We start from the raw sequence: 26,404 nt of genomic DNA, 5'->3' as shown, positions 1-26,404 counted from the left end.
TTTATAATGTTCTTTCATAGGTTTAAGCTATTTTTATGTTTTCAGTATGAAACGTGTTAGGAAGTAGAAGGGCATCTTTTTTCTTTTCATAAGATTGTATCTGGATAGGATTTTTAGTCCCCCACAGTTAGTTTGTGCTTCTGTGATCTCCATAGCCAGTGATCTTTTGAAATGCCAATCAGATCATGAAAATACCCTACTTAAAATCCTTCAACGATTCCCCATTGCATATAAGATAGAGTCTAGGCTTCTGAACATGGCTTTCAAGGCCCTATGAACCTGGCCTCTGCCTACCTCTCCAACCTAAGGTGACCATATATCTTGGTTTATACCTGCTGTCCCAACATAATTATTAGTACTACAAATAGAACCCTATTTCACTCTCAGAAGTTTCCTGGTTAAGACAAAAATTCATACGGTCTCCTTAAATATCTAGCTCTCAATAATTATTTGAGAAATATAGCAATATAACCTAAAATACCTTATAAGTTCTTCGAATTATAACCTTGTTGATTAAGATTATTTTGGAAGAATAATTCAAAAATAAGGTGGTTAGGTTGAATTAGAGAGTCCTCACTTGTTCTTGGGGGATTAAAATGCACAATTTATTATTTCTAAAGCAGTAGGCAAGAAGTAAAATGACATCATCATACCATCCTTGGCATTCCCTTAACAATCTTGCTTAGTTACAAGTAAATTAACTTTCACCCTGGCTGGTGTGGTTAAGTAGTTAGAGCGTCGGCTGAACACTGAAGGGCCATGGGTTCCATTTCCGGTCAAGGGCACATACCTGGGTTGTGGGTTCTCTCCCCACCCTGGTCCGGGCACCTGAGGGAGGCAACCAGTTGATCTGTCTCTCTCACATTGATGTTTCTCTCTCTCTCTCTCCCCCCTTCCTCCCTCCCTCCCTTCCTCTCTCCCTCCTTCCCTCGCCCTTTCCCTCCCTCTCTCCCTCCCTCTCTTCCACTCTCTGAAAAGCAGTGGGGAAAAATATCCTCAGGTGAGGATTAACAACAATAAAAAATAAAAGAAACACTTTTATTTTAAAAAAAATAAGTAAATTAACTTTCTCATCTCTATCCGGATATTTTTTAAATGACTAGAGAAATTGCAATCCCTAAGATTGTGAAGATGATAATCACAATCTAGGTCTAGTTTTTATTTGCATGGAAACAGCCAGATTGGTATCTAATATGTTCATGCTTCTCATGATACTTGTGTTTGGAATGAAAACTATGGTGTCTCTAGAATGTTTATGACTACTTTAGAATACAGTCAGTTTTACTTAGTAAATTGTATTTTATTAATTGTGAGTTCTTTTATGACCCAGTAAGAGTCTGTGATTAAGTGTTCATATTTGAGTATTATATGTTCCTGCGAAAGCGCTATACAATTTTCATTATCTTATAGATGTTTAACGTTGAACTTTCTATGGCCCTAAATTCACTCTTGTTTTGTTTGCCATCAAGGTATATGGTAAAAAAATAGATGGACAGCAAACCATTATTGCATGCATAGAAAGCCATCAGTTCCAAGCAAAAAACTTTTGGTAAGTCAAAATTTTTGTGTGTTGGGGAATTTTTACATTGTTTATATTCTTTGTAAAAGGTTCTTGCTTTATTGATTGGGCCTATACCTCATTTGTGTATGATTGACGAAGAGCAATCTAAACATAATATAAAACTTCAGCTTTTTTGTGAACCAGAGATTCCACTTCTGGGTATATATCTGAAGAAACCCAAAACACTAATTTGAAAGAATATGTGCACTCCTATGTTCACTGAAGTGTTATTTACAACAGTTATGATATGGAGACAACCCAGGTGCCCATCAGTAGACTACTGGATAAAGAAGTGGTACATATCTATAATGGAATATTACTCGGCCATAAAAAAAGAATGAAATCTTACTGTTTGCAGTAGCATGGATGGACATAGAGGGTATTATGCTCAGTGCAGTGGCAGTCAAAGGCAGATACCATATGATTTCACTTATATGTGGAATATAAAGAACAAAATAAAATTGAAACAGACTCATACACACAGAGAGCGAACTGGTAGTTGCCAGAAGGGAGGGACTTGGGGGACTCTGTGAGAGAGGTGAAGGGATTAAGAAGTACAAATTGGGCCCAGCCAGTGTGGCTCAGAGGTTGAACATCGACCTATGATCCAGGAGATCACCATTTGATTCTGGGTCAGGGCACATGCTCAGGTTGCGGAATCCATCCCCAGGGGGGGATATGCAGGAGGCAGCCAAGCAATGACTCTCTCATCATTGATATTTCTCTCTCCCTCCCTCTCTCTGAAGTAAATAAAGATATATTTTTTAAAAATAAGAAGTAGTACAAATTGGTTAGTTATAAAATAGTTACGAGGTTGTAAGTAAAGCAGGGAATATTGTCAGTAGTATTGCAATAACTGTGTTAGGGTACTGGAAATACTGAGGGGAACATTGTGTAAAGTATATGATTGCCTAACCACTAAGCTGTACACCTGAAACCAATACAAAACTTCAGCATTTTGATATAAGAACAGTATCTGCTCTATAATCAGCCTAATTATCTAAAGGTAGCAATAAATCCATTGACATTCAGTGAAAAGAGCATGGGAGAGTGTTGAGTGTTTTTAAAGACTAGCAAGCAGCCTCCTAAGGGAATATGTGTGCCTGTGAGCAGACCAGTTGGAGGCCCATATGCTCATTCTGAGAAAGGATTGTTTCTGAATGAGCCTTATATGAGAGAAGAGGAGAAAGGTAATTAAAAAGTAAAGAATTATAATTTTTTTGTGTGAACTTTGGGGCTCTGAAGTAGATATTTTCATGTGGTTTGCCTTATGGCTGGTTAGCCAGTGTGAGGAAATAATGACATATTTTATACAGTGAGGCATATTAGAATCATGCCTTATAATCTTTTGTACAAATCATTTGATTATTCCTTATGAAAGCCTAGTCCCCCAAGGCACTGACTTTTCCTGTTAATCTCTGATCTTTGACAAGTTGTTAGGCCTTTTTATTTATTTATTTATTTTTTAATATATCTTTATTGATTTCAGAGAGAGGAAAGGAGGGGGAGTAAGAGAGATAGAAATATCAATGATGAGAGAGTCATTGATTGGCTGCCTCCTGCACGCCCCCAACTGGGGATGGAGCCCTCAACCCAGGCATGTGCCCTGACCGGGAGTGGAACCCCGATCCTAGATCGACACTCAACCGCTGAGCCACACCCAGCCAGGCAGGCCTTTTTATTCTTAAGCAAAACTTTCTGAGACATCTATTACAAAATTCTGAGGCTCTCCAAGACTTTATAAGTTCAGAATTAAATGAAATCTTTATCTTTATATACCCCTTTTTAGTTAATAAATGCTATGGTCATCAGAGTAAATATGGTCATAACATTTATCTTTTAAGTGTATTAGTCTTTGATTTCTTAGCCAGGTTGGTCAGTGGTGCTCCTGAAGGTGTCAGTAACCCCTGTAGACCAGTTTGATCTGTTTAACTATGTTAGAAATAAATGCAAGGTTGCGAAGTTAACCAAGAACATTTCGAGGGCCCTAGCCGGTTTTGCTCAGTGGTTAGAGCATTGACCCTGGGACTGAAGGATCTCGGGTTCAATTCCAGTCAAGGGCACACACCTCCAGTTGCAGGCTCGATCCCTGGCCTGACCAGGGTCACATGTGGGAGGCAGCCAGTCAATGTGTTCTCACATTGATCTTTCTCTCTGTCTGTGTCTCCCTCCCTGTCCCTTCCACTCTCTGAAAAGCAATAGAAAAAATATCTGTGGATGAGGATTTAATAAAAAAAAAAAATAGGACATTTGAAAGAATGCAGATACATTATCACTGAAGGAAAATCAGTTTCATATGTTTATATGCCTTAATGACAAGCTACAGTCACTTAGGTTTCTACATTTTAGTCTTAAAAACATGTAGCATTAATCTACCAGTATCCTAAATAAATAAATCTGCACAAAATCACTATTAATTTATGCTGTTTGTGTTAGGATATGTTAATAAAATCAACCTTGTTGAAATTGAACTACTTAAAGGAAAATTCTTGTTACTGAGTTTAACCTTAAAGTATAATAGAGATGTTATAGTAAATTTACTGATTAGTTTCAAAACTATAATTTATTTGAACTCTAGCATATGTAAATGAAGATAATGTCTGTCCTTGAGTTTTCTGTTCTCACTATTTTACTTTACATAAGTAAAGTAAATTTTTCTGAATTTTTCTTTCTAAACTACCAGAATGAATATTAATATCATTAAAGTTAAAAATGACTTCCACTTTTTGGAAAAGACAATATTTATTTGATATTCCAAAGTGCTAAACGGCACATAAGACTGTAATCTCATTAAAATCTAAATATTTTGGTGCAGAGAAATACATTTCAATTTACCTAAAGTAAAAATGGAATAAAAATCAGAAAATACTAGTCATGGGTGTTTTGTGGATTTCACTGGGGACATTCTCTTCTTGGTCTCTACTGTTTCCCTAATTCTAGCAGTATTAGGGGACTTGATAAATGTTTGTTGAATGAAGACACATTTGTAATTACAGCATTAATAGAAGAGAGGGGAAGATTATAATTAAAGGCTACGATGTCTTGACTGTTTACACCATTGATGAAAGGGCCCTCTCTTCTCAGCATCATTTACTATTACTATATAATAATTTCTTTGGAAGGATCTTTTGAAAGAATTCTCAAATTTGTACCATTATTTGATGTGGGATTTTTTTTTCTTTTCACAATCAGTGATATATGCATATTGTCATGATAAAACAGAAATGTATATGCTTAGAACTCACTAGTGCTTGATACTAATAACTAAATAAAAGGAATAACTTCTTTTGGAATTATGAAATAAAATGAATAGACCTAAGTTCTTTCCAACTGAGCTTCTATGGATAATTTTGGATGAGTCACTAAAAATCAAGACATGTTATAAAATTCTCTTTTATTTTGTACAACATATAAATTGTTCTAATAATAGTACTTTTCAAATGTTGAGTGTTAACTTTGGATATCAGAGTCTCATCATTCTACAGATTTTCATGATTGGTTAGACTGCAAGAATGTTGAAAAGAACCCAGAAATAATTTTATACCAAAGCCGGTATAGTGATCTATTAGCCCTATGATTATCTTACAAATGTACACTGTTCAAAAAACACTAGCAGGCCCTGGCCAGTGTGACTCAGTGGTTAGAGTGTCAGCCCAGGCACCAAAGGCTCATGGGTTCGATTCCTAGTCAAGAGCGTGTACCTGGGTTACAGGTTGGATCCCTGGCCCCAGTTGGGGCATGTGCGGGATGCAGCCAATCGATGTGTCTCTCTCACATCGATGTTTCTCTCTCTCTCCCACTCTTTCTCTCCCCCTCCCTCCCTTCCATTCTCTAAAAATCAATGGAAAAAGTATCCTCAGGTGAGGATTAACAAAACGCAAAAAACTAACATTCAGATTTGCATATCAGAATGTCTTTAGCATGCAAAGAACAAGTAAAGGTGGAAAGAAAAGGAGTTGCTATGAAAAGGCTATCAGGGGAAAAAAGGATAAAATTCATTACCTGAATAACATACTTGTTATTTGTTGTAACCTCACAATTTCCTACTATGAGGAATGTGTATTAATTTGTATGCTGAAAATCATTTCAGGAAGTGGAAAGAGGATGTGCCTTTGATGTGAAAACTTTAAACCTAAAATTGGAAAACGGGGGAAAATCTGATGCTTATAATTCTTTATATCCCTTTTCTTTCCAGATATCAAAACCTCCTTAAGAATGTTGTATTACTGCCCTGGCTAGTGTGGCTTGGTTGGGCATCGTCCCATGCCCCCAAAAGGTGGCTGGTGGGGCACATGCCCAGGTTGCAGGCTGGATCCCCAGTAGGGTGTGAGCAGGAAGCAGCTGATCGATGTTTTGCTCTCACATCGATGTTTCTCTCTCCCTCTCTTTTCCTCTCTCTTTTAAAATCAGTTAAAAAAAAGCCATCTGTTCTTTTAAAATTATTTGGTACTTTGTATCACTTAGTGGATATTGAACTGCGTTGACTGTATTTATGAAAGCCCATGATAATCTAAATGTTTACTTATTCTTATTTAAAACATAAGTGAGTCAGTTGAAGAAATAGCTTAAATTTTTTCTTTAAAAGTAGCTTATATATTTTAGTTTAATGAATATCCAACATTCATCTCCCACATCCTCTCATACTATAACATTAAGTTCAATCTGGAACTTAAAATTCATTCAAATTATTTTCCCTACCTATTTACAGCTGCTGTTTTTATTTTTAAGGAATGGTCGTTGGAGGTCAGAGTGGAAATTTACAATCACTCCTTCAACCACTCAAGTGGTTGGCATCTTGAAAATTCAGGTGGGAAATAAAAATTTGTTTAGTGATCTCTAAATGATTATGAATAGAAAAACAATTCATAAGTTTACATTTTCATAATATACAATAACCATTTCTTCAGACCTTTGTGTTGAGGAAATTGGAAAACAAGTAGTGCAAATTTCATCTTTTAAATAACCTTGTAATTCATTCTCTGTAGTCATCAAGAATCTGTAAGGGTCACTGAAACAGATTCCAAAAATAGTTAAAATTAGGTGTTATCATTTGATCTGCTCTTTATATAATTTGTTCATAAAAGCATCTCTGTCATCTCAATTGATTGGAATTGGGTGAAGTATGATATTAATATGTGTATTTATATCTACAAATGTATTATATGTATATATTAATATGTGTATTAATATATTATGTGTAAATATATGTACACAGTACATATATGAATATCTTCTGTACTCATATTTGGCCTTTTACATGAAACCCATTTGGACTGAATTCTTTGACTTTTAATGTAAGCTCAAATTTTTATGTAGAAGACTATTTCATAACTAAGACCAAGTTTCTCAGTATAAATACTACTAAATAAGTTAAAGAAAAATATTGACTAATCCTTTACTATCTTGGTTCACAAATTTGTTCAGTACATTTGTTGATAACTTTCATAAAAGGTATTGTGCCAAGAGCCATAAAGGAATAAAGATGAATTAGACACTGCTGCTCTATCATCTGGCTCCAATATACATTCCTGTTAACTTTTTTGTCTTGGTGACTATCCCTTCAGGGCTTGAAAGCGGACTGTTTGAATCTCAGATCTGCCAGTTACTAGTTGTGTGACATCAGAAAGTCATTTAAGTTTTTTGTTTGTTTTCTCACCATCTAAAAGCACACACACACAATTAAAAAGCTCATATGACTATGTAAACATTAATTAATATGAACACAATGATTAGAATAAAGGCAGCCATTAAGTACGTAATGATTGGTAACCATTTTTGTTGACATTCTCCCCTTTAGTTAGGCATCTGCAGCTCTCTCCTGGAGAATTTATAAAATGCTGCCCCTGTTGGACCAAAGCTTGCCTGAGATCCAGGATTGTCTGATTCACATTTCTATCTTGAGCACTTAGCGTCATGCCTGGCATATAATCGTTACTTTATTTTGTTGAATTGCTGGGCCTTTTGCCATTCTCTAATCCATTTTTCACATTGCCATCAAGAAAGATGATTTTTAAAATTTAAATCTGTATGTTACTTGACTGCTTACGACCATTTTAGCAGTATACTCTTACCTACTAGATAGTCCAGACATGTTCACATGGCATTCAAGGCCCATAATTGATTTGTTCCCTACATACATAGTTTCCAGCCACTCCTCTCCCTCCCTGACCTCACATACATTCCATCTATAAGTATCTCAGAGCCTTCCTAAAGTATGCTGCTCTCTAAGCTCAGTTTCCTTATCTTCCCTGATTTGTTAGTCATTTTGCTAAAACCAAGTGTAGTGTTGTCCCTTTTTCTGAAGTCCTTTTTTCTAATGCTTAGAGTCCGGAGTATTACTAATTTACTTTTTACATACCTGTTATGTTGTGTTGAAATATGAGGTCAGGGACTGTTTTTTAAAAAGCTATGTGTTCTTAGAGCCTTCTTAGTAGGAAGCATGTATAGTAATCAGTTAATGGTTAGTGAATAAACTCATGTCTTTGAGGAATTAAATAATTAGTAGAAATACACAAAAGAGGAGCAGTGTTGAGGAGTGAGTATTGTGAGCTCGGTTTTGGAAATTCTGAGTTTAGCTATCAGAATATCTATGGGGTAAAAATTTCCAGCTGTCTGGTCAATGGAGAACTTGCCTGAGTGATTGCAGAAGCTACTAAATTGTCCTCTCACTAGACTAAGGGCAGGAAGTGTTGCTGGGATTTGAAAGGTCAGGAGTTCATCAGTGAAGTCTAGGTCACAGCTGGAATTGATAGTCATATACATTGATGTGGTTGTTGAAGCCATGAGGATCATGATGGTTCCTGCCTATAATGTGGTTTCTTCAATTTCTTTTTTTAATAGGTTCATTATTATGAAGATGGTAATGTTCAACTAGTGAGTCATAAAGATATACAAGATTCTCTAACAGTGTCTGTAAGTAATTAATTACAAAATAAAATTTAAACAACCTAATACTCCTGTAAAACTAGTATAGATTTGGAAGTAACATTTTAAGTAACATTTCTGCTTCAGATCAAAGTGTTTTCAGATAAATTAAAGATGGTAAGTAATGGAAATTTGTACCTAACCTTTTTTACCAGCTTTAATCAACATAGTCTAATTTAGAACATTCTTATCCTCTAAAAATCCAGTACCCATTATCAGTCACTCCTCATTCCCCTCCATCAGCCCTTTCCCCAAACCCCTCTCAGGCCTAGGCAACCATGAATCAATTTTCTGACTATGTACTTGCCTATTCTTGACCTGTCATATAAATGGAATCCTATAATAACGTGATCTTTTGTGACTGGCTTTTTTCACTTAGCATGTATTCGGGGTTAATCCATGTTGGAGCAAGTGTCAGTATTTCATTCCTTTTTATCACCAAATAATATTCTATATACCACATTTTATTTATCCACTTATTAGTTGCTGAATATTTGTGGTATTTTCTACTTTTTGCTGCTATGAACCTTTGTGTACAATTTTTTGTGCAGACATTTGTTATAATTTCTCTTTGATCTATATGTAGCAGTGGAATTGCTGGGTCATATGGAAGTTCTTTGTTTAACCTTTTGAAAAACTTCAGACTATTTCCAAAATGGCTGCATTATTTTACATTTCTATGACTAGTATATGAGGGTTCCAATTTTTCCACGTCCTCACTAAAATTTATGTCTATCTTTTTGGTTATAGCCATCCTAGTTGGTATGAAATGGTATCTCACTGTGGTTTTTATTTACATATTCCTGATGGATAATGATAATGAGCATCTTTTCATGTATTTATTGGTCATCTATGTATTAAAAATGTCTATTCAGATCTTTTGCCTATTTCTTAATTGGTCATTTTTGTTTTTGTTGAGGAGTTGTTGGTTATATATTCTGGATACAAATCCTGTATCAGAAATATAATTTGCAAATTTCATCTTCCATTCTATATATTTTTTCACTTTCTTGATAGTTTCATATGCAGAACAAAAGATTTCAATTTGTTTTGTTTACTAATCCTCACCAAGGATATATTTTTCCCATTGATTTTTTTAAGAAAGAGGGAAAGGAAGGGAGGGAGGAACAGAAGGAAAGAGAGAGAGAAACATGGATGTGAGAGAGACACATCGATTGGTTGCCTCCTGCAAGTGCTCCTCCCCAAGACCCTTAGGTGTGCAGGCCAATGCTCCTAACCACGGAGCCACACTGGCCAGGGCAAGATTTCAGTTTGATGTAGTCCAGTTTGTTTCTTTTGTTACTTGTGCTTTTGATATATTAATACAAACAATTGCCTAACCCATGGTCATGAAGATTTACCTTGAGTATTTTTTTCTAAGAATTTTATAGTTTTAGCCCTGTCAACGTGGCTCAGTGATTGAGCGTCAACCTGGGAACCAGGAGGTCACAGTGAGATTCAGGGTCAGGGCATGTGCCTTGGTTGTGGGCTCAATCCCCAATAGGGGGTGTGCAGGAGGCAGCCGATCAATGACTCTTTTATCATTGATGTTTCCCTCTCTCCTTTCCTCTCTCTGAAATCAATAAAAACATTTTTAAAAGATGTTTTAAAGAAAGAATTTTATAGTTTTAGCTCTTAAATTTACACCTCTGATCCTGTATTTAACCTTTATGTTCATACTGTTTGTTTGTTTTCCCTCTCTGTCTATTGGGATTATGATTTAATGAAGTGTTTTGAAGTTCAGCTTTCAAATTCAAGAAGCTTTGAGCTTGGTTTTATTTCCCTGCAGAGTTTTTGCACACATTCTTTCCACTGCGCGTGCAGCTATTTCTTTGTGGAGTTTCGTTGCCCCAAGGGTATTAATAATATAATATTGCCATGGCATTTTCCCATAAGCATCTGTGTTACATACCTAAAAGTACCAGTAGTTATTTATTATTTGTTTTTTTGTTTATTTTTTATCCTCACCAGAGGAGTGAGGATATTTTTTCCATTGATTTTTAGAGAGAGGGGAAGGGAGGAGGAGAGAGAGAGAAACATCAATGTGAGAGAGACACATGGATTGGTTGCTTCCCTCATACAACCTAAGTGTGGGCAGGGATAGAACCTGCAACCCAGTTACGTGCCCTTGACAGGGAATCGAACCCATGACCCTCCGTTGTGCCGGCTGACGGTCTTACCACAGAGCCATGCTGGCCAGGGCTAGTACCAGTATATTTTAATATCAATGACTAATATGCAAAATTAGCCAACTTAGAAATACTAAGGAAAAGTTTATTTTTAATTTGAGAAAGCATTTGATTTAACATTAAGAAACATATATAAATGTGTTAAGCCAAACAGAGAGAATAAGTAGAAAGCTATATTTCTGTAAAAGTTTTCATTAGCACTTACGTGATTTCTGCTTTTTTTTTTTTTTTTTTTCCCTAAGTGGTACTCTTCTTACAAAACTTGCCAGTAAAAAGAACTTTACAAATGTCTGGCTCTCCATGAGACATTGTATTCAGCATAGTTCTGTATCATGAGCATATGTACAGTATTACTTGCTTAACGGGGTATTTGGTTATTATCTTCTTTGGGGAACTTCACATTGGACAGAGATTCTTAAGAGTAATTTGTCTGCAAAAATTATAGACTGTTGAGTTGTGAGTGATGGTTATTATAGTAATTAAACTTAACTAATGTGTCAGTTTGTGCTGAGTGTTTTAGAAATGTGTTTTTCAGTTTATCTTAATAGGGTTTTCATTGTTGTTTTATTGTTTTTGCACAGAGAAAAATGCACCCATTGTATAAATATAAATATATATGTGTAAATATACAGTTGATCCTTAAACAGTGTGGGGGTTAGGGTTGCCGACCTTCTTCACAGTTGAAAATCTACATGTAACTTTCGATTCCCCAAAACTTAACTACTAATTATCTGTTGTTGACCATATGTGTTAATTGACCAATAACATAATCAATTAACACATATTTTGTTTATGTATTATATACTGTATTCTTACAGTAAAGTAAGCTAGAGAAAAGGAAACACTATTAAGAAAATCATAAAGAAGAAAAAATACTGTAATACTGTGTGTATTTTTTGAAAAAAATCCAAATATAAGTGGACCCTCGCAGTTCAAACCCATATTGTTAAGGGTCAGCTATAAATTATATAATAAGGTATTTTGAGAATTTTACATTAACATTGTTTTATACAAAAGTTTAGATTTCCATTAACTTTACTGTTAGGAAAAAAAAAAAAAATCAGAGAATCCCATATATTAGAAAGTTAAAAAAATTCCGGAAAGTATTTAAACAGTACAGTAAATTCACCTTAAACTTCAAAATATGCTTTTTAATTGGTAAAAATTTTTTACTGTATTATTATGGCAATATTTACATATAGTCGTTAATTAGGAATCTAACTCTTTACCTATAAAGATTGTCTATTGGAATGCATGTCAAGTGTTATAATTGCATTTTTCAGCAATGTGTATTATTAAATTTTTTCTTTCCTTAACCAGTGAAACACTGAGACCAGCCTCATTCTATAGACTTTTCAAATAATTTTTTCAAGTTCCCCTTGGACTTAGAATAATTCTCTTACAATATTTTCCCTGTATTATAATTTCCATCTGTTATTTATTAAATTATAACACATTTTAAATGTACATATATTAGCATACCTATTTAAAAATAATAGCAGTATAGTTTTAAATTAATATTTTATTCACTTTTGGGTTTGGTTTTTATCCAGAATGAGGTGCAAACAGCAAAAGAATTTATAAAGATTGTAGAAGCTGCAGAAAATGAATACCAGGTATGACTTTCAAAATTCTTTTGTCTATATTTATAAATAGTGGCACTGAAATTTTAATTTTAGTCATAAACATGAATTTTTTCATTGTTTCACTGTAGTAAGAGTAGTCTTCTTTGTGTGTTTTTTGTTTGTTTTTACTTCAAGGGCAAACTTGTAAAAGTGTAGGCAAAACTCATAGAGTATTATTCAAAATATGCCAAGGTTTTAAATGATTATTTTGTTTCTGATTGGAAATTTTAATTTAGGAAGTGTTTCCCAAACCATTTGGATTAGTAAAATAGATCCAAAATGAGGATACACAAATGTTAACTCATTCATAATTTCATTTCATTTGAATTTAATTATTCAAAATTATTATAAACTTTTTCTTTTAGCTGCATTTAAGCCGCTTTTAAAACCATATTGGGTTTTTTATTTAACTTTTAAAAGGAATGAAACAGGCTGCTTAAATAAAGGTTTCTCCTAAAACATCTGTGTTTTAGAAATGTTCTGTTCCTTTAATTAACTGCTATTTCTCTTAGACTGCCATCAGTGAGAATTATCAGACAATGTCGGACACTACTTTCAAAGCCTTACGTCGACAGTTGCCAGTTACACGCACTAAGATTGATTGGAACAAGATCCTCAGCTACAAGATTGGCAAAGAGATGCAGAATGCATAAGATGAACGTTGCATGATTGGATCATTTTAGTGTCTTTGTGTTTTTAAAAATCTCATTGCAAAATTATTCAGAACTATCAAGGTGCCCAGTCAAGTGGGCAGTTGCCATTTAAAGATCACTGTAATTAGTTTGGTTAGAGCACAAAGCTTAGCTAATCAACCATTGTTTTTCGTTTCTTTTGTTCAAAGAGGATTGAAAATCAGTTTAGTTTAAATGTCTTTCACTTTCTGTTATACCTTTCTTACAATGAAGAGATGATTCCTCTAGTTTAATGTTAAAAGTTTTTGAAGTGTTTCAAAAATATATTACTTACCATAAACCTAAAATTGTTGTCTTTTGGTTTATGAAGTGTGTAACTTTTGGTATTTGCCCAGTTCTTTTTAATGGGGTCAATAATGGACTTTCTAGTTTAAGGTGGTTGATGGATTTAGCTATATATGCTGCTAAAGAAATTGTCTACCTTTTCTCCCTCACCTCTTCCATTTATGTAAGATTGAGATTAGAGGGAAAGTTTTTTATATCAATTGTGTTTAAAGCTTTCAAGAAGGTTATTTAGCTAGCTTAGTGTTTAACTAAACTTTTTTTAAACAAGGCCAAGGTCTAATGCTGTTTTGAGATTCTATAATTAAATGAAAAAACTTATTTCAGAAATGCATTTAATGCTTTTTCTTGTGACAGTTACGCAAATTAGCTTGAATTCCATATGTTCCTGAGTTATTTTTATCATAAAGCCACAAATGTATTATAACAAGGCAAATTGTAATATATATAATCATGAACTCATGACCATGTCTCAGTTGATTTTTTCTTGGATTAAAAAGTACTGAAATTCAGTGTGACATTAAAAATGAAAATTTTCTTATTTATTTGAGTAGAAAGTCACTTACCAGTGAGTCATATATTATTTTAAAATACTTTCTTTAAATATTGTGATTCTTAACTGGTTGTATATTAGAAAAGCTGGGAGTACATAAGGTTTGCAGTTACAGTCTAAATTTTTCCATCGTCCTGTGCATCATACGCATGTTTATAATATTTTAAAAAATTTACTGATGCTACAGGGATTTCAGGCCTGTGCTGAATGTTAATATTTACTATAGGGAGTGGGGTGGATTATGGTTTCATCAGTCAAGTACCACTTATTATACTCCAGTGGGATTCTTTCCTCACATACTCCTGCAGATGTCTGTGCCTGGAAATGTTTTTTTAAAAACACCACTTTTATTATGTATAATAAAATATTTCATTAGCTTGAATTGTATAGATTTTTATAATTTTCTCAATGAAAGCATATTAATTTCTTTTTTAAAATCACTGTTGGGCTTTGAAAGCATTGAAATATGAAATGACATTTTTGATTAAATCATTTTCTCTGGTTTTAAAATACAAGTTTTGTCACATTGGCATTCCCCAAAAAAATGAATTGGCAAATTTAAGACATTTTCAGCAGCCTGATGATTCTGAAGTAAATACTAGATGAACCTTTAATTGATTAGCTCAGATGTTTCACTTGGGCTATTGTGGGTTTATATCCCCTAAAGGTTGATTGCTTTGGCTCTGTTTTATAACCTAGAATGCTTTCTTGAAAATACATGTTATTATTTTTAAGGCAATGTGCATGTGAAAGGTAATATTTATCAAAATAATTCTGAACACAGTTTGAAATAATGGTCATGCAATAGAGTAGTCTTTTATGGTCTAAAATTAGCATTTTATTGAAGTGCAAGAATGGAAACCCAGCATAACCAAAAGCTCAGGAATGTAATTTTACTAGGACCCATTTGTCTGAATTAAATAGGCTGAAATATGGAGGAAACAGCAAAATATGGGAGAACAATGAGGAGGCTATTTCAATAATCTAGTTGAAACATTGCTGGTTTGGCCTGAGGTGATGGCTGTAGGCTGTAGAGAGGGTGACTTCTGGATATATGTTAAAGGTAAATCAAGATTTGTCAGAAGGTTGGTTATGGAATGTGAGGGTAAAGAAAATGCTGAGGATTTGGGGGTTGAAAAATTGGGGAAGATTTGGGTGGGAAGATTTGGGTCAGGAGCTCAGTTTTAGTTTTCAAGGGGAAATACCATGTAGCAGTTGCATATTAGAGACTGGGTAGAGGAGTGCTCTGAACTAGAAGAATGGCAAACAGTTTGAAAGCCAGATAAAACGAAGGACTCATCAACGCTAGTGATAATAAACTTAAAGTGAGACCAGTGAGCATGGCTCTTTGTTTTTCTTCAGCCATATAAAGTTGTATGGGTACGGGTATAGAGCAGATAAATTGAATTTAACCAAGGTTGTGGTTTTGCCAAGAGAGTATGACTAACCACATGGAAAGGGGGACAAGGAATTTAAAGCAGGTAAGTAGGGAAGTGAGGACTTGACGGGAAGGGAAAGATAGTGAAAATTATGGCATTGTCGGCGTAAGAAACGTACAAACCTGTAAAAATTTTAATAAGGTTTTATTTGAGCTAAACTGACAACAGTTGCTGGGAAGCAAGATCTAAAATGCTCCAGAGAATGACAGTTTGCAGTTCATTTTATTGCATTAGAGATAAAAGAGGGAACTTAAGGAAGATTACAGAAGGGTGGAAGACCGCAAGGCTGGGATTGGATTTCAGGATAGTTAAGATTATGTGCTTTCTTGGGAGCAGTTATTATTTCTAGCATTTCAAAGGTGTGTTAACCTAGATGCACAAGAAAAATGGACAGGGCTTGCTTAAAAACCTTTCACTAAAGAAGTTACAGGCCTGGGGCGTGATATTACCCACCATGACCTGCCCAGTTAGGGATTTATGATTTGTTGTTACAAAACCCCTTTTTTGTCCATGGCATGTTCAGAGTTGGGATACTAAAAGGAATGATCTAGAAGTTTAGAAAGTGGTGGCTAGAGTGTGTGCTTAAAAATGAGATTTTGAGGAGTTCAAGTTATTAGTAATGACAAGTATAGCCAAGGGAGTGATTGGCTGAGGTGAAGAGAACAACTCTGGAGCTAGAGCCTGGGGTTACTTGAGGATATTGAAATCAAGAATTACTATAGAGGTAAGTTCTGACATGAATGCTGTTTTTGTAGACTATACCTAGATAAACATTTATAAGTCATTTAAATGAATTAGATAAATACGTGATACTGATATTCCTGAGGCTTTTCCTCAGTCAGGATTTTGTAAACTAAAGGGAGAACAGGAGCATTCAAAGAAAGGTGTCCTAGAAGTTCTGGTTCATTAAAAGTGAAGTTCTCAACTGTAGAAAATTCTGTAGCATTTGGGTGGCCTTTTCTGTGGTTAAAATCATTTTTTGCTTGCCCTGGCCTGTTTTGCTCAGTGGTTAGAGCGTCAGCCTGAGAACTGAAGGGTCCTGGGTTCAATTCCGGCCTAAGGGCATGTACCTCTGTTGCAGGTTGAATCCCTTGCCCCATTTGTGGCGTGTGTGGGAGGCAACCAATTGATGTATCTCACATTGATGTTTCTCTCCTTTCTGCTCTCTCTGAAAGGCAATGGAAAAAATATCCTCAGGTGAGAAATAAAAAAAATAATAATTTTTGACTTAACACCTTGCTGATGGGCTATTTAGAGCCAGAACTCGCCCTTGTGGCTGGCTACTTTTCTGCACTTGAATATTAAATGAAAGCATCTGAATAAACTTAGATGTACTTTATTTTGTCATATCTTATATTACCATATGTTGAAATTAAATATATTGCATGTATTTTAATATTTTTAAATATTTTATTTGGGTTTTTTTTATATTTTATGTGACATATTATATAACATATATCTACATGCAATGGTACTAAACAAGTTTACATACATATTGTGTTTCATTGTGTTTTCCCTGGAAGAACATATTTTACACACTCTAGTGGGATTATTTTTTACCGCTGGTTACTGTTTTTTGTAAAACATGATCTTTTAATTTTCCTGATAATCTGAATGGCAAACCTATATTTGGAACTCTTCTAGACATATTGGAAGACGTGCTAGGTTGTGTGCTGCATTCGGTTGAATTTTCTGTAATCCACTTTCTAGCGATTTACAGTAGAAAATTTTTGTACCTCTTATTTTTTTTATTTTTCTGCCCATTCTTCAGAATCACGTTCACTGTCGGATACTATCACATTTCTCCTTTGCCTCTGTGATGGTCTAATGTCAGACTCATTACTATTTTCCAACAGAGTACTATCTTCCAGCTGACCACCAAAGTCACTCAGCCAATCAGACCAAGTCTCTGCACATAATTACCTCAAACGTTCTTCTCTGCTGGCGATGCATCTTTATTACCTTTGCCATAATAAAAGATGTATGGAAAGGATTAGATGTATTGTGCGTCACATTTCTGGAAATACTGACGGACGAGTTGAGAAAAAGGCATGCATAACAAAGGGGGAAACTAGGGATGGCCGAAATAAGTGCCAAGCAGTGAAGTGCAGACACGAGTTATCTTGTGACCAATCAGCAAGGTGTTTAATAATCACACCAAGATCCTTTGAAAACTTCTTCCATACTGATAGTGCCTTTGTCAGCTGTGGGTGTAAAATACTAAGTCTCATTTTTCCAGCAGTTCACACAGGTATTCTGTGTAATGCATGCATGTTATCAAACATCCTGAGAAGAATATGTATTTGTGTTCACTTCTCTATGGTAGATTATTTAAAAGCAGAATCACAATGTACTTGTATTCCTAAATTACAGTTCTTTTGGCCTTGAAACAAAACTTTCTAAAGGCAAAACTTTTTTGTATAGGAATTTTCAAATTTGACATTCTGAGTGTTATGCAAAAGCTATTGGAGAATATACAAAATATTTACCAGTTAAAATAACCAGTTAAACTTTTTTTTCCCCCAAAGATTTTTTTACTGATTTTTAGAGAGAGGAAGGGAGAAGGAGAGAGAGAAATTCAATGTGAGAGTGAGACATCCAACGGTCCCTACTAGGGATCGAACCTGCAACCCAGGCATGTGCCCGACCAGGAATCAAACCAGCAACCTTTTGGTGCATGGGATGATGCCCAGCCAATTGATCCACACTGGCTAGGGCACCAGTTAAACTTCTGAGAGCTAACTGGTATTAGAAATTAATATCAGGCCATTTGAGATTAAACACACTGTGTTCAGAGGACTATTCTAGGCATTGTGGAGTCAGGAAAATATAAAACTTTCTTAACGGTGTCTGCAAAATACTCATGGTAGTTTACAGCATTGTTTTCCAGCGTTTTCCACATCACAGCATATATAGAGAGCATGGGCGCTCTGGGAGGAGTGGATGAGGCTGCTGGCCAGATGCCCAGCAGGTTGAGGGGATCAGTATCTTGGAACACCTAGAGCCTATTTAGGAAGGCACACCATGTGTAACATAGAAAATACATTAAGATTGTTTACAAGATAAACGTCAAGTCTAACTTACCTAATATAGCTTTTAAAGGAATGTCAAGCCAAGTAAGGTTTCCTGGAAAGGATGAATTAAACTCTACTTCAGCACACTAGTGTTTTTCTAAGTAGTATGCGTGTATGTAACTGTTAGTCAGGAAATTCTGTTGCATCTCAAAGCATCAAATGTTTCTAGTATGGCTCCCTCTGATACATCATGCTCAAGTAATATTACTCAGTTGAAAACTAAATCTGACTCTGTTTTTTTAAAACACATCACAGTACATAATGAAAACACACAAAGGGTAAGTTAAAGTGTTATAAAAAGTATGGCTAATATGACAGTAAATCATTTTTATCCCTACTTTTGTTATAACCTAAGAAAAGTGTGCTTGTTTTAAACATACAATGTTAAAAACGATATCAGTGTCCATTGCAGTGTGACTGTGTCAGACACAGACTAAAAAGCATACATATCACATATCAGATCAGCCACTCATTCTAGTAAGTGTTCAATTATTAGCTTGTAGGACTCTATGAAGTTAAAGCTCATTAACTAACAGAAGACTTAAGGAAACAAGTTTGGTATGTCTGAGAAGATGACTTGGGGGAATTTGTAAAATGCCCAGTTCTTAAACCAAATAAATATCCAAGGAGTTCTCACTAAAAGGATACCAACCCAAACCCCAAAAGTCTTAACAGTAAAAATCACTGCTTCCCTCTTTACTTCAAGTTTTGTGCTGCTAACTTGCTGACTTAGCAGACTCTAAACACTGATGCAGCTCTCTTTAGACTTCTATCTGAAGATGAGGGTTTGCTTCTGTTTCCTAAAAGTACACTAAACAAAAATATGAAGGATCTGTAGCTCTCCTAGGTATAAATTAGACACTTAGGGAAGACTAGTTCTTTTAGAATGCACAGGAAAACAGAAGATTGTTCCAGGACACTGAAAGGATCTCAAATGAAAAACTTATTAAAAGAAAAAAAAATCATACTCATTTGCACTCATTCTCCCCTTGTTTTGGGGCTTTATGGTGGAGAAAGAAAAAAGAGAGAAATTCTATGCCAGAGACTTATGTCAAAAACCTAAGCCAATCTAAGTATCCATCAACAGTATATAACAATGTTAACATTGGATAGCATGCACCTTTTAAAAACATGATCTGGAGCTTCATGTAACAACATACTATAAATGTTGAGAGAAAAAGCAAGTTGCAGAACCCTGGCCAGGTAGCTCAGGTGATTAGAGCATCATCCTGGTACACCAACATTGTGGGTTTGATCCCGGTCAGGGCACATGCAAGAATCAACCAATGAGTGCATGAATAAGTGGAAAAAGAAATTGGTGTTTCCTCTTCCTCTCTTCCTCTAAAATCAATAAGATTAAAAAAGAAAAAGCAAGTTGCAAAAAGGTAAGTACAGTATATTTTGAATGTTTTGTTATTTTAATAATAGCAAATGTATAAGCCATGCAATGGAGTTTTTTAAAAATCAGGATAGTATATGTGTGGGGAGGAACACAGAGGAATGGGATGGGGGAACAGTTTAGAGGGATTCAATTGTATCCATAAGAATGTTTCTAGCCCTTGCCAGGTAGCTCAGTTGGTTAAAGTGCGGTCTTAATACACCCAGGCTGTAGTTTGATCCCTGGTCAGGTTACATACAGGAATCAACCAATGAATCTTAAATAAGTGGAACAACAAATCTGTCTTAATAAAAAATGTAGTTCTCAAAATGGATGATACAAGTTATTAGACCCATATTTGACACTGAATGTTATCAAACTTTCCATATATAATATTTCTGTTATAGAAATTATCCTAGATAGAAAAAGATGGAAATCTGTTATATGAGACTAGCATAACAAATAAGAATAGCACTAAAAAAGGAAAACTATTGAAAATTGCCCGTAAAGTTAAGAGCAAAAATTCTTAATACAGTAATAACCAAAATATACTACATTATGACAAGTAGAACTTATCACTGGAATACAATAATCATTCCTTGTTAGCAAATCTAATAGTGTAGTCCGCTACATTAGCATATTAAAGGAGAGAAACGTAATCCTCTCAGTAAATACCATTAAAACATTTCATAATTTTGTACTCAAGTTCTGATTTTGAACACAGCATCTTAAATCAGTAGGGTAAAGATCAATTACTCTATTAAATGGTGTTGGGACAAGAGGGTAACCAGCTGGGGGGAAAAGTTAAATTGGATCCATTCCTCATATCTTACACCAAGTTAAAATTAGATCAAAGATTTAATGCAGTAATTATATAAAGTTCTTGAAGAAATCATGGTAACCATTTTTAAATAATTTCAGAGTATTAGAATACCTTTCCAAGACAAAACCCTCAAACTATTATAATCTATTTGACTTCATAAAAATCAAGATTTTCTATATGGCTTTAAATGCTCTAAGCAAAGACAGACCACCCCCAGGAGAAAAATGCAACTTATTTGACAAATGGTTCATTTTCCTAATGTCTAGTGAGCACCTGCAGCACAATAAGAGTCTAATAGAAAATTGAAAAGCAGATCTTACGATGCCTGAGTCCCTGATATGATGATGGAGAGCCTTACCATCTTGAACTGCCTAATCAGACTTTGAGGAATTGACTTTTTTTTTAATCCTCACCATAGGATATTTTTTCCATTGCTTTTCACAGAGGGAGGAAGGGGAAGAGAGGGAGACATCGATGTGAGAGACACATCGACTAGGTTCCCTCCCACACATGCCCTGACCAGGGCGGGGGATTGAGCCTGCAACCAAGGTACATGCCCTTGGTTGGAATCGAACCCGAGACATTCTAACCACTGAGCCAAACCTGCTAGGGTATGAGGAATAAACTTGTATCTTGTTTAAGCCACTGCTGTTTGGGGAGGGGGGTGCGGGTTCCCCTTGGATCACTCACTTTTGCTTCTTATCCTACATAGAATTTGGTATGCCAGAGATGGGGTCCAAACTAAGACAAATAGCTGAACAAACTGGCCAAGCAATTTACAGCAGATACAGAAGTCACCTCACTAGAGAGCACATCTAGGCCTCAGTTGTATTTCAGCTCCAGACCCCAAAAAGCAGCAAAACCAGGTGGGTGTCTCCAGGACCAGCTGTGATGACTGATGACCCCCTGCCCTGACACTGACCAATCAGTGGAGACCAGGACCTGGAAAAGTGAGGAATAGTATGCTGAAACCATCTCCTGAGACCTCCCGTAAGATTCTGGCCTGCAAGAGAGAAGTAAAAGCCTCAAGACAAAGGACCCAGGCATATGCTCTCCCTCTGGAGAATAGTCTCACCATTTCCTTTCCCTTCTTCCCCCACAGTAATGCATCTCCTAAACTCAGGGACCCCAAGAGACTTGCAACCAAGGGTAGCAATGGGTGGTGGCAGCTTATCCTAGGCTAATCCTCTGAACCTGTCCCCAAGGCCCCCTTTTCTCTGACTTCCCAGAGAGAGAGGGCAGCCCAGCCTAGGCTCTCCTGTTGCTGCTTCTATGCTAAGCCCTTTTTTTAATCCTTACCCGAGGATCTTTTTTTCATTGCTTTTCAGAGAGAATAGGAGAGGGGGAGGGAAGGAGAGAGAAACATTGATGTGAGAGAGACACATTGATTGGTTGCCTCCCTCATGTGCCTTGAATGGGGCTGGGGGATCGAACCTGCAACCAAAGTAGGTGCCCTTGACCTGAATGGAGCCTGAGACCCTTCAGTCTGGAGGCCAGTGCTCTAACCACTGAGCCAAACCAGCTAGGGCTATGCTAAGCCCTTTCTTGTTTTACTGACCCCAGCTTTAATAAATGTTCCCCAAAGTATACTGGACTCATGAAATTTTTCGTGCATGAGGCCAAGAACCCATACACTACCATCTGGCCCTAAGCAGACCTGCTCAGGACCAGGTCCCCTTTCCATAATTGCGTTGGCTAAAAGCAAAGTACATCAATAGGAATTCCACTGACATTTGAAAACGTGTAAACTTTGCACTTTGTAGTGCATTTAATCACCTCTGCCCCAAGGCACCAAATGCCAATGACACCACCTAATCCTTGTGACGATAAAAAATAACTCCCGAAAGGAAAGGAGTATTGCTTTATGACTAGAACATAGATAGTGCAGGCTGGAAAGCTGGTGACCCTTGTTAGGCTATGACATTGAAATTCTTGCCTCTAAAACCTTAGAGAGTAGAGTGACAGAGCTTTAACAACAGGAAAGATGGCCTGTGTCTTTTGGCTGAAGATAAGTAATCTAAAAACTGGAAGGAAGCAGCTAATACCTATACTTAACCCTTCCCATGTCTGGAATGCTTGAGGAGCCATTAACCCAGTTGAACTTGCAACATCAAATCTCATGCAAGAATTGCCATATACTAATTACTGATTTAAAATTGTTTCCAAGTCATAGTGGTATTTGATAAATGATTATATGTGTCAACGTAAGAAACATTCAAACCTGTGAAGAATTTTTATGATTTTATTTCAGCCAAACTGTTGACAATTGCTGGGAAACAAATCTCAACTCAATGGATTTAAGATAATGCTCCAGAGAATGGCAGTTTTGCACCTTATTTTATACATTACAATCAAAAGAGCAGATGTAAGTGGGTTACATGAAATCCATTAGTGATAGATTAGGGAGGTGGGAGAAAACAAAACAGAAAACCTCTGGGATTGGGTGAAAAATAAAATGATAGACACATCTTTTACTTAGGTGGGTATAGGATAGTTAACAGTCAACAATTAACATTAACAATGAGGGGATTTATGGACTTTGGTGCATTGGTTGTGCCCTGAGAGGTCTGCAAAAAGGGGATTTACCCTGACATTCCAAAGAAATGTTATTGTAGATGCAAAAGACAAGAAGACAAGCTTAGTTAAGGTAAAGATTGAATTTCATCAGGGAAGATTCTAGCCTAGGACAGGACTACCCACAATAAACTGTTTTTAAAGAGTTTTAATTTCAGACCATTCGTGGTGGTTATTTTAGGTCTCTGAGTTTGCAAGGCCACCACACAGGCTTTCCCTGAGCTTCTCAGATTTAGTATGTGGCCCCTTTTATCCACAAGTCCCCCTTTTGGTTATAAATCAATCCAAAGGATGCTTTGATGACCAATTGAGGGCATTTTGGTTGGGTAAGGGGGTTTCAAGGTGTTAAGAAGGCTCATTCTTAGGATGTCTCAGTGTCATCATTTGTCTTGCTGAACAGATTGGACCACTGGGGATGGGACAAAACCATAACCTTAGATGGCATTCAAAGTCAAATTATTATTCAAAATAAAAAGGCAGATGAATGGAAGGCAGTCAGATCCTTTATGTCTTTGTTAAAATATATTCTGGGTGATTTCTAATTTTTGAGCTATCCTGATCCAATTCTTTTTGCTGCTTGTCTTAAATTTTGTCATTCTGCATCTAGTATAACATTACATACCAGCAACAAAAGCTGTTGAGGAACCGGAGACATTCACTTTACAGAAAGACCAAGCGGCATTCGGAGGCTCGGGGCTCAGGAGGTTTATTTTACGCCGACGGGCCCAGAGGAGTCCAAGTCCAAAGTCTGAGTCCCGAACACAATCTGGCAAGGAGTTATATACCCTACAGGTTTCTGCCTACATTGTGGTAGAAGGGCGGGGCTAACCTATTTCCTGGATCATAGGGCGATGCTCAACCCCCCAGCCACCCCCGGCTGGGCAAAAGTGAGAGAGACACATCCATTGGTTGCCTCCTACACGAGCCCAGACCAGGGCCAAGATAGAGCCTGCAACCAAGGTATGTGCCCTTGGCCGGAATCGAACCCGGGATCCTTCAGTCAGTGGACCGATGCCCTAATCACTGATCCAAATGGGCTAGGGCATAAAAATCAGCAATATTTATCCCAGGCAGTGTGGCTCAGCGGTTGAGCATCACCCTGTGATCCAGGAGATTGAGGTTTGATTCCTAGTCAGGGCGCATGCCCAGGTTGCGGGGGCATGCAGGAGACAGCTGATCAATGACTAGATGTTTCTATTTCTCCCTCTCTCTTCCTCTCTGAAATCAATGAAAATGTGGGGAGAAAAATTGAAAAAAAATCAGCAATATTTAAAACAGAGTCAGAAGAATAATAATTATTCTCAGTGCATTTAATCCCATAACTATTTTTTTGTTGTTTATCCTGATTGTTTGCCTGTATTTTCTTGAATTCACTTATTCTTAGAGGTTCTACAAATCTTCACCCAGTTCAAAGATATGACCTGCTTAGAAGCCTGTAATTAGAGTAAGTCAAGTCCTTTTTCAGGGATTTTCTAAAGATGTAACATCTGCAAATACATCAGAGTAAAACAGTGACTGTCTATGAATGACAAAATTTAAAGTGGCATGGTTATAGATTTGATTATATTGCAATTGATAAAAAACTTTGCTTTTCTATAAGATTTAGCATTCCAAGACAACATCTTGGTAAATAATAATTACTGTAAAATGACATAAAGAATAATACAAAGCATATATGTATTAGATTCAATATGCAATTCAATATATGAAGAACAAATAACATGCAAGATTTTAGAATGTTGCACATGGCTTATTGGAAGTGTGTTTTGAGCATTGGAAATAATTCATAAACTCCCAATGTCTGAAGTACCACTTCTGGACCCCCCCATAGGGAACCACCACTATTGATTGGCTTGCCTGGTGTTACTGACAGAACGACTACTACCCCTGAGAGTTTCTTGTTTGAACCTGGCTTTGACGCTGTAAGTTCCTTCCTAGGGCAGGTTGAAATCTTTAAAACATTCATTTTAATAACAATATGTACACAAATAGTATAGTTATTATTATCTTTGTTTGGCAAAGCTTCACGTGTAATTTCAAGCATATTAAATCTGCCTTATTAGTTTGAAAATGTTTTTTTATAAGGAGAATAAATCCTTGAGGTATTTCAGGGCCCATCGGAATAACTCAAAATCATCTCTTGGTCAAAAAGTCTCTTGAAGCCCGGCCGGGCCTGGCTCAGCGGTTGAGCATCGACCTAGGATCCAGGCGATCGGGGTTAGATTCCCAGGCAGGGCACATGCCCGGGTTGCAGGCTAGGCAGCCGATCAATGACTCTCTCATCATTGATGTTTCTGTCTCTCTCTCTCCTTCTCCTTTCCTCTCTCTGAAATCAATAAAGATATATTTAAAAGGAAAAAAAAAGTCTCTTGAGCCAGGCAGGTGTGGCTCAGTGGATTGAGCATCATCCCAGGCACCAAGAGGTCACTGGTTTGATTCCCTGTCAGAGCACATGCCCAGGTTTTGGGCTCCATCCCCAGTAGGGGGCGTGCAGGAAGCAGCCAATTGATGTGATGTCTCTCTCTTATCAATGTTTCTGTCTCTCTCTTCCTTTCCCTTCCTCTCTCTCTAAAATCAATTTTTTTAAAAAGTCTCAACTAAGTACTCGCTGCCCGGCGGTGCAGCCTTGTTTTTCTGTGCTTCCAGACCCTCTGCTGCAACCACGCTCCACCAGATCCTCCGTCAGGCCAAGAAGCATCCAAGCTTCATCTCCCTCTTTACATTTATTGGAGCAGGAGGTACCAGGGCAGTGTTGTATGTCACGCGCCTGGCATTGTTCAATCCAGATGTCGGGACAGAAAGAATAACCCAGAACCTTGGAACAAACTGGGTCCCAATGAGCAATACAAGTTCTACTCATGAATGTAGATTACAGCAAGCTGAAGAAAGAAGGTCCAGAGTTCTAAATGAAATGTTTCACTATAAAGCTGCTTAGAATGAAGGTCTTCCAGAAGCCATCCGCACAATTTTCCACTTAACCACGAAATATTTCCCCTCCAAATGCACGAAATCATGTTGCTGTACTGTGTTGGAGTTTACACTGGTTAATAAATATTTGAAACTTGAAAAATAATAAATAAGTAAATAATAAAAATAAGTCTCTTAAAATTTAAACTTTGGGAAGGCTGTCAATTATACTTAATCAAAAGATTATATCATAAACTCTTTGTAAATCTAAGTAAAACAAACACATATTTTATGATAATAACTCTAAAAGACATTAATCAAATTTAAACTGGTTTTAATATTAGATATTTTTGTCCAGACCACAGGATCCTGCTTAACCTACA

The 26,404-nt window shown here is 36.4% G+C and overlaps 1 protein-coding gene and 1 pseudogene across 1 annotated transcript in view; both read left to right on the top strand.

Annotated features, from left to right (window-relative positions):
- Positions 1-13,806, top strand: part of CAPZA2 (capping actin protein of muscle Z-line subunit alpha 2) — a 58,488-nt gene extending 44,682 nt beyond the window's left edge. The window contains exons 6-10 of the mRNA XM_016201631.2: positions 1,470-1,549; positions 6,290-6,368; positions 8,402-8,473; positions 12,228-12,290; positions 12,812-13,806. Of these exons, the coding sequence (XP_016057117.1) occupies positions 1,470-1,549; positions 6,290-6,368; positions 8,402-8,473; positions 12,228-12,290; positions 12,812-12,952 (435 nt within the window). The 3' untranslated portion in view covers positions 12,953-13,806. The remainder of the gene's footprint in view (positions 1-1,469; positions 1,550-6,289; positions 6,369-8,401; positions 8,474-12,227; positions 12,291-12,811) is intronic.
- Positions 13,807-18,186: 4,380 nt separating this feature from the next.
- Positions 18,187-26,020, top strand: LOC107528530 (cytochrome c oxidase subunit FA4 pseudogene; annotated as a pseudogene).
- The last annotated feature ends 384 nt before the right edge of the window (positions 26,021-26,404 follow it).

Source organism: Miniopterus natalensis, chromosome 10 (assembly GCF_054644295.1).
Source record: "Miniopterus natalensis isolate mMinNat1 chromosome 10, mMinNat1.hap1, whole genome shotgun sequence".
Lineage (NCBI taxonomy): Eukaryota > Metazoa > Chordata > Mammalia > Chiroptera > Miniopteridae > Miniopterus > Miniopterus natalensis.
This window is presented reverse-complemented; position numbering and strand designations above follow the sequence as displayed.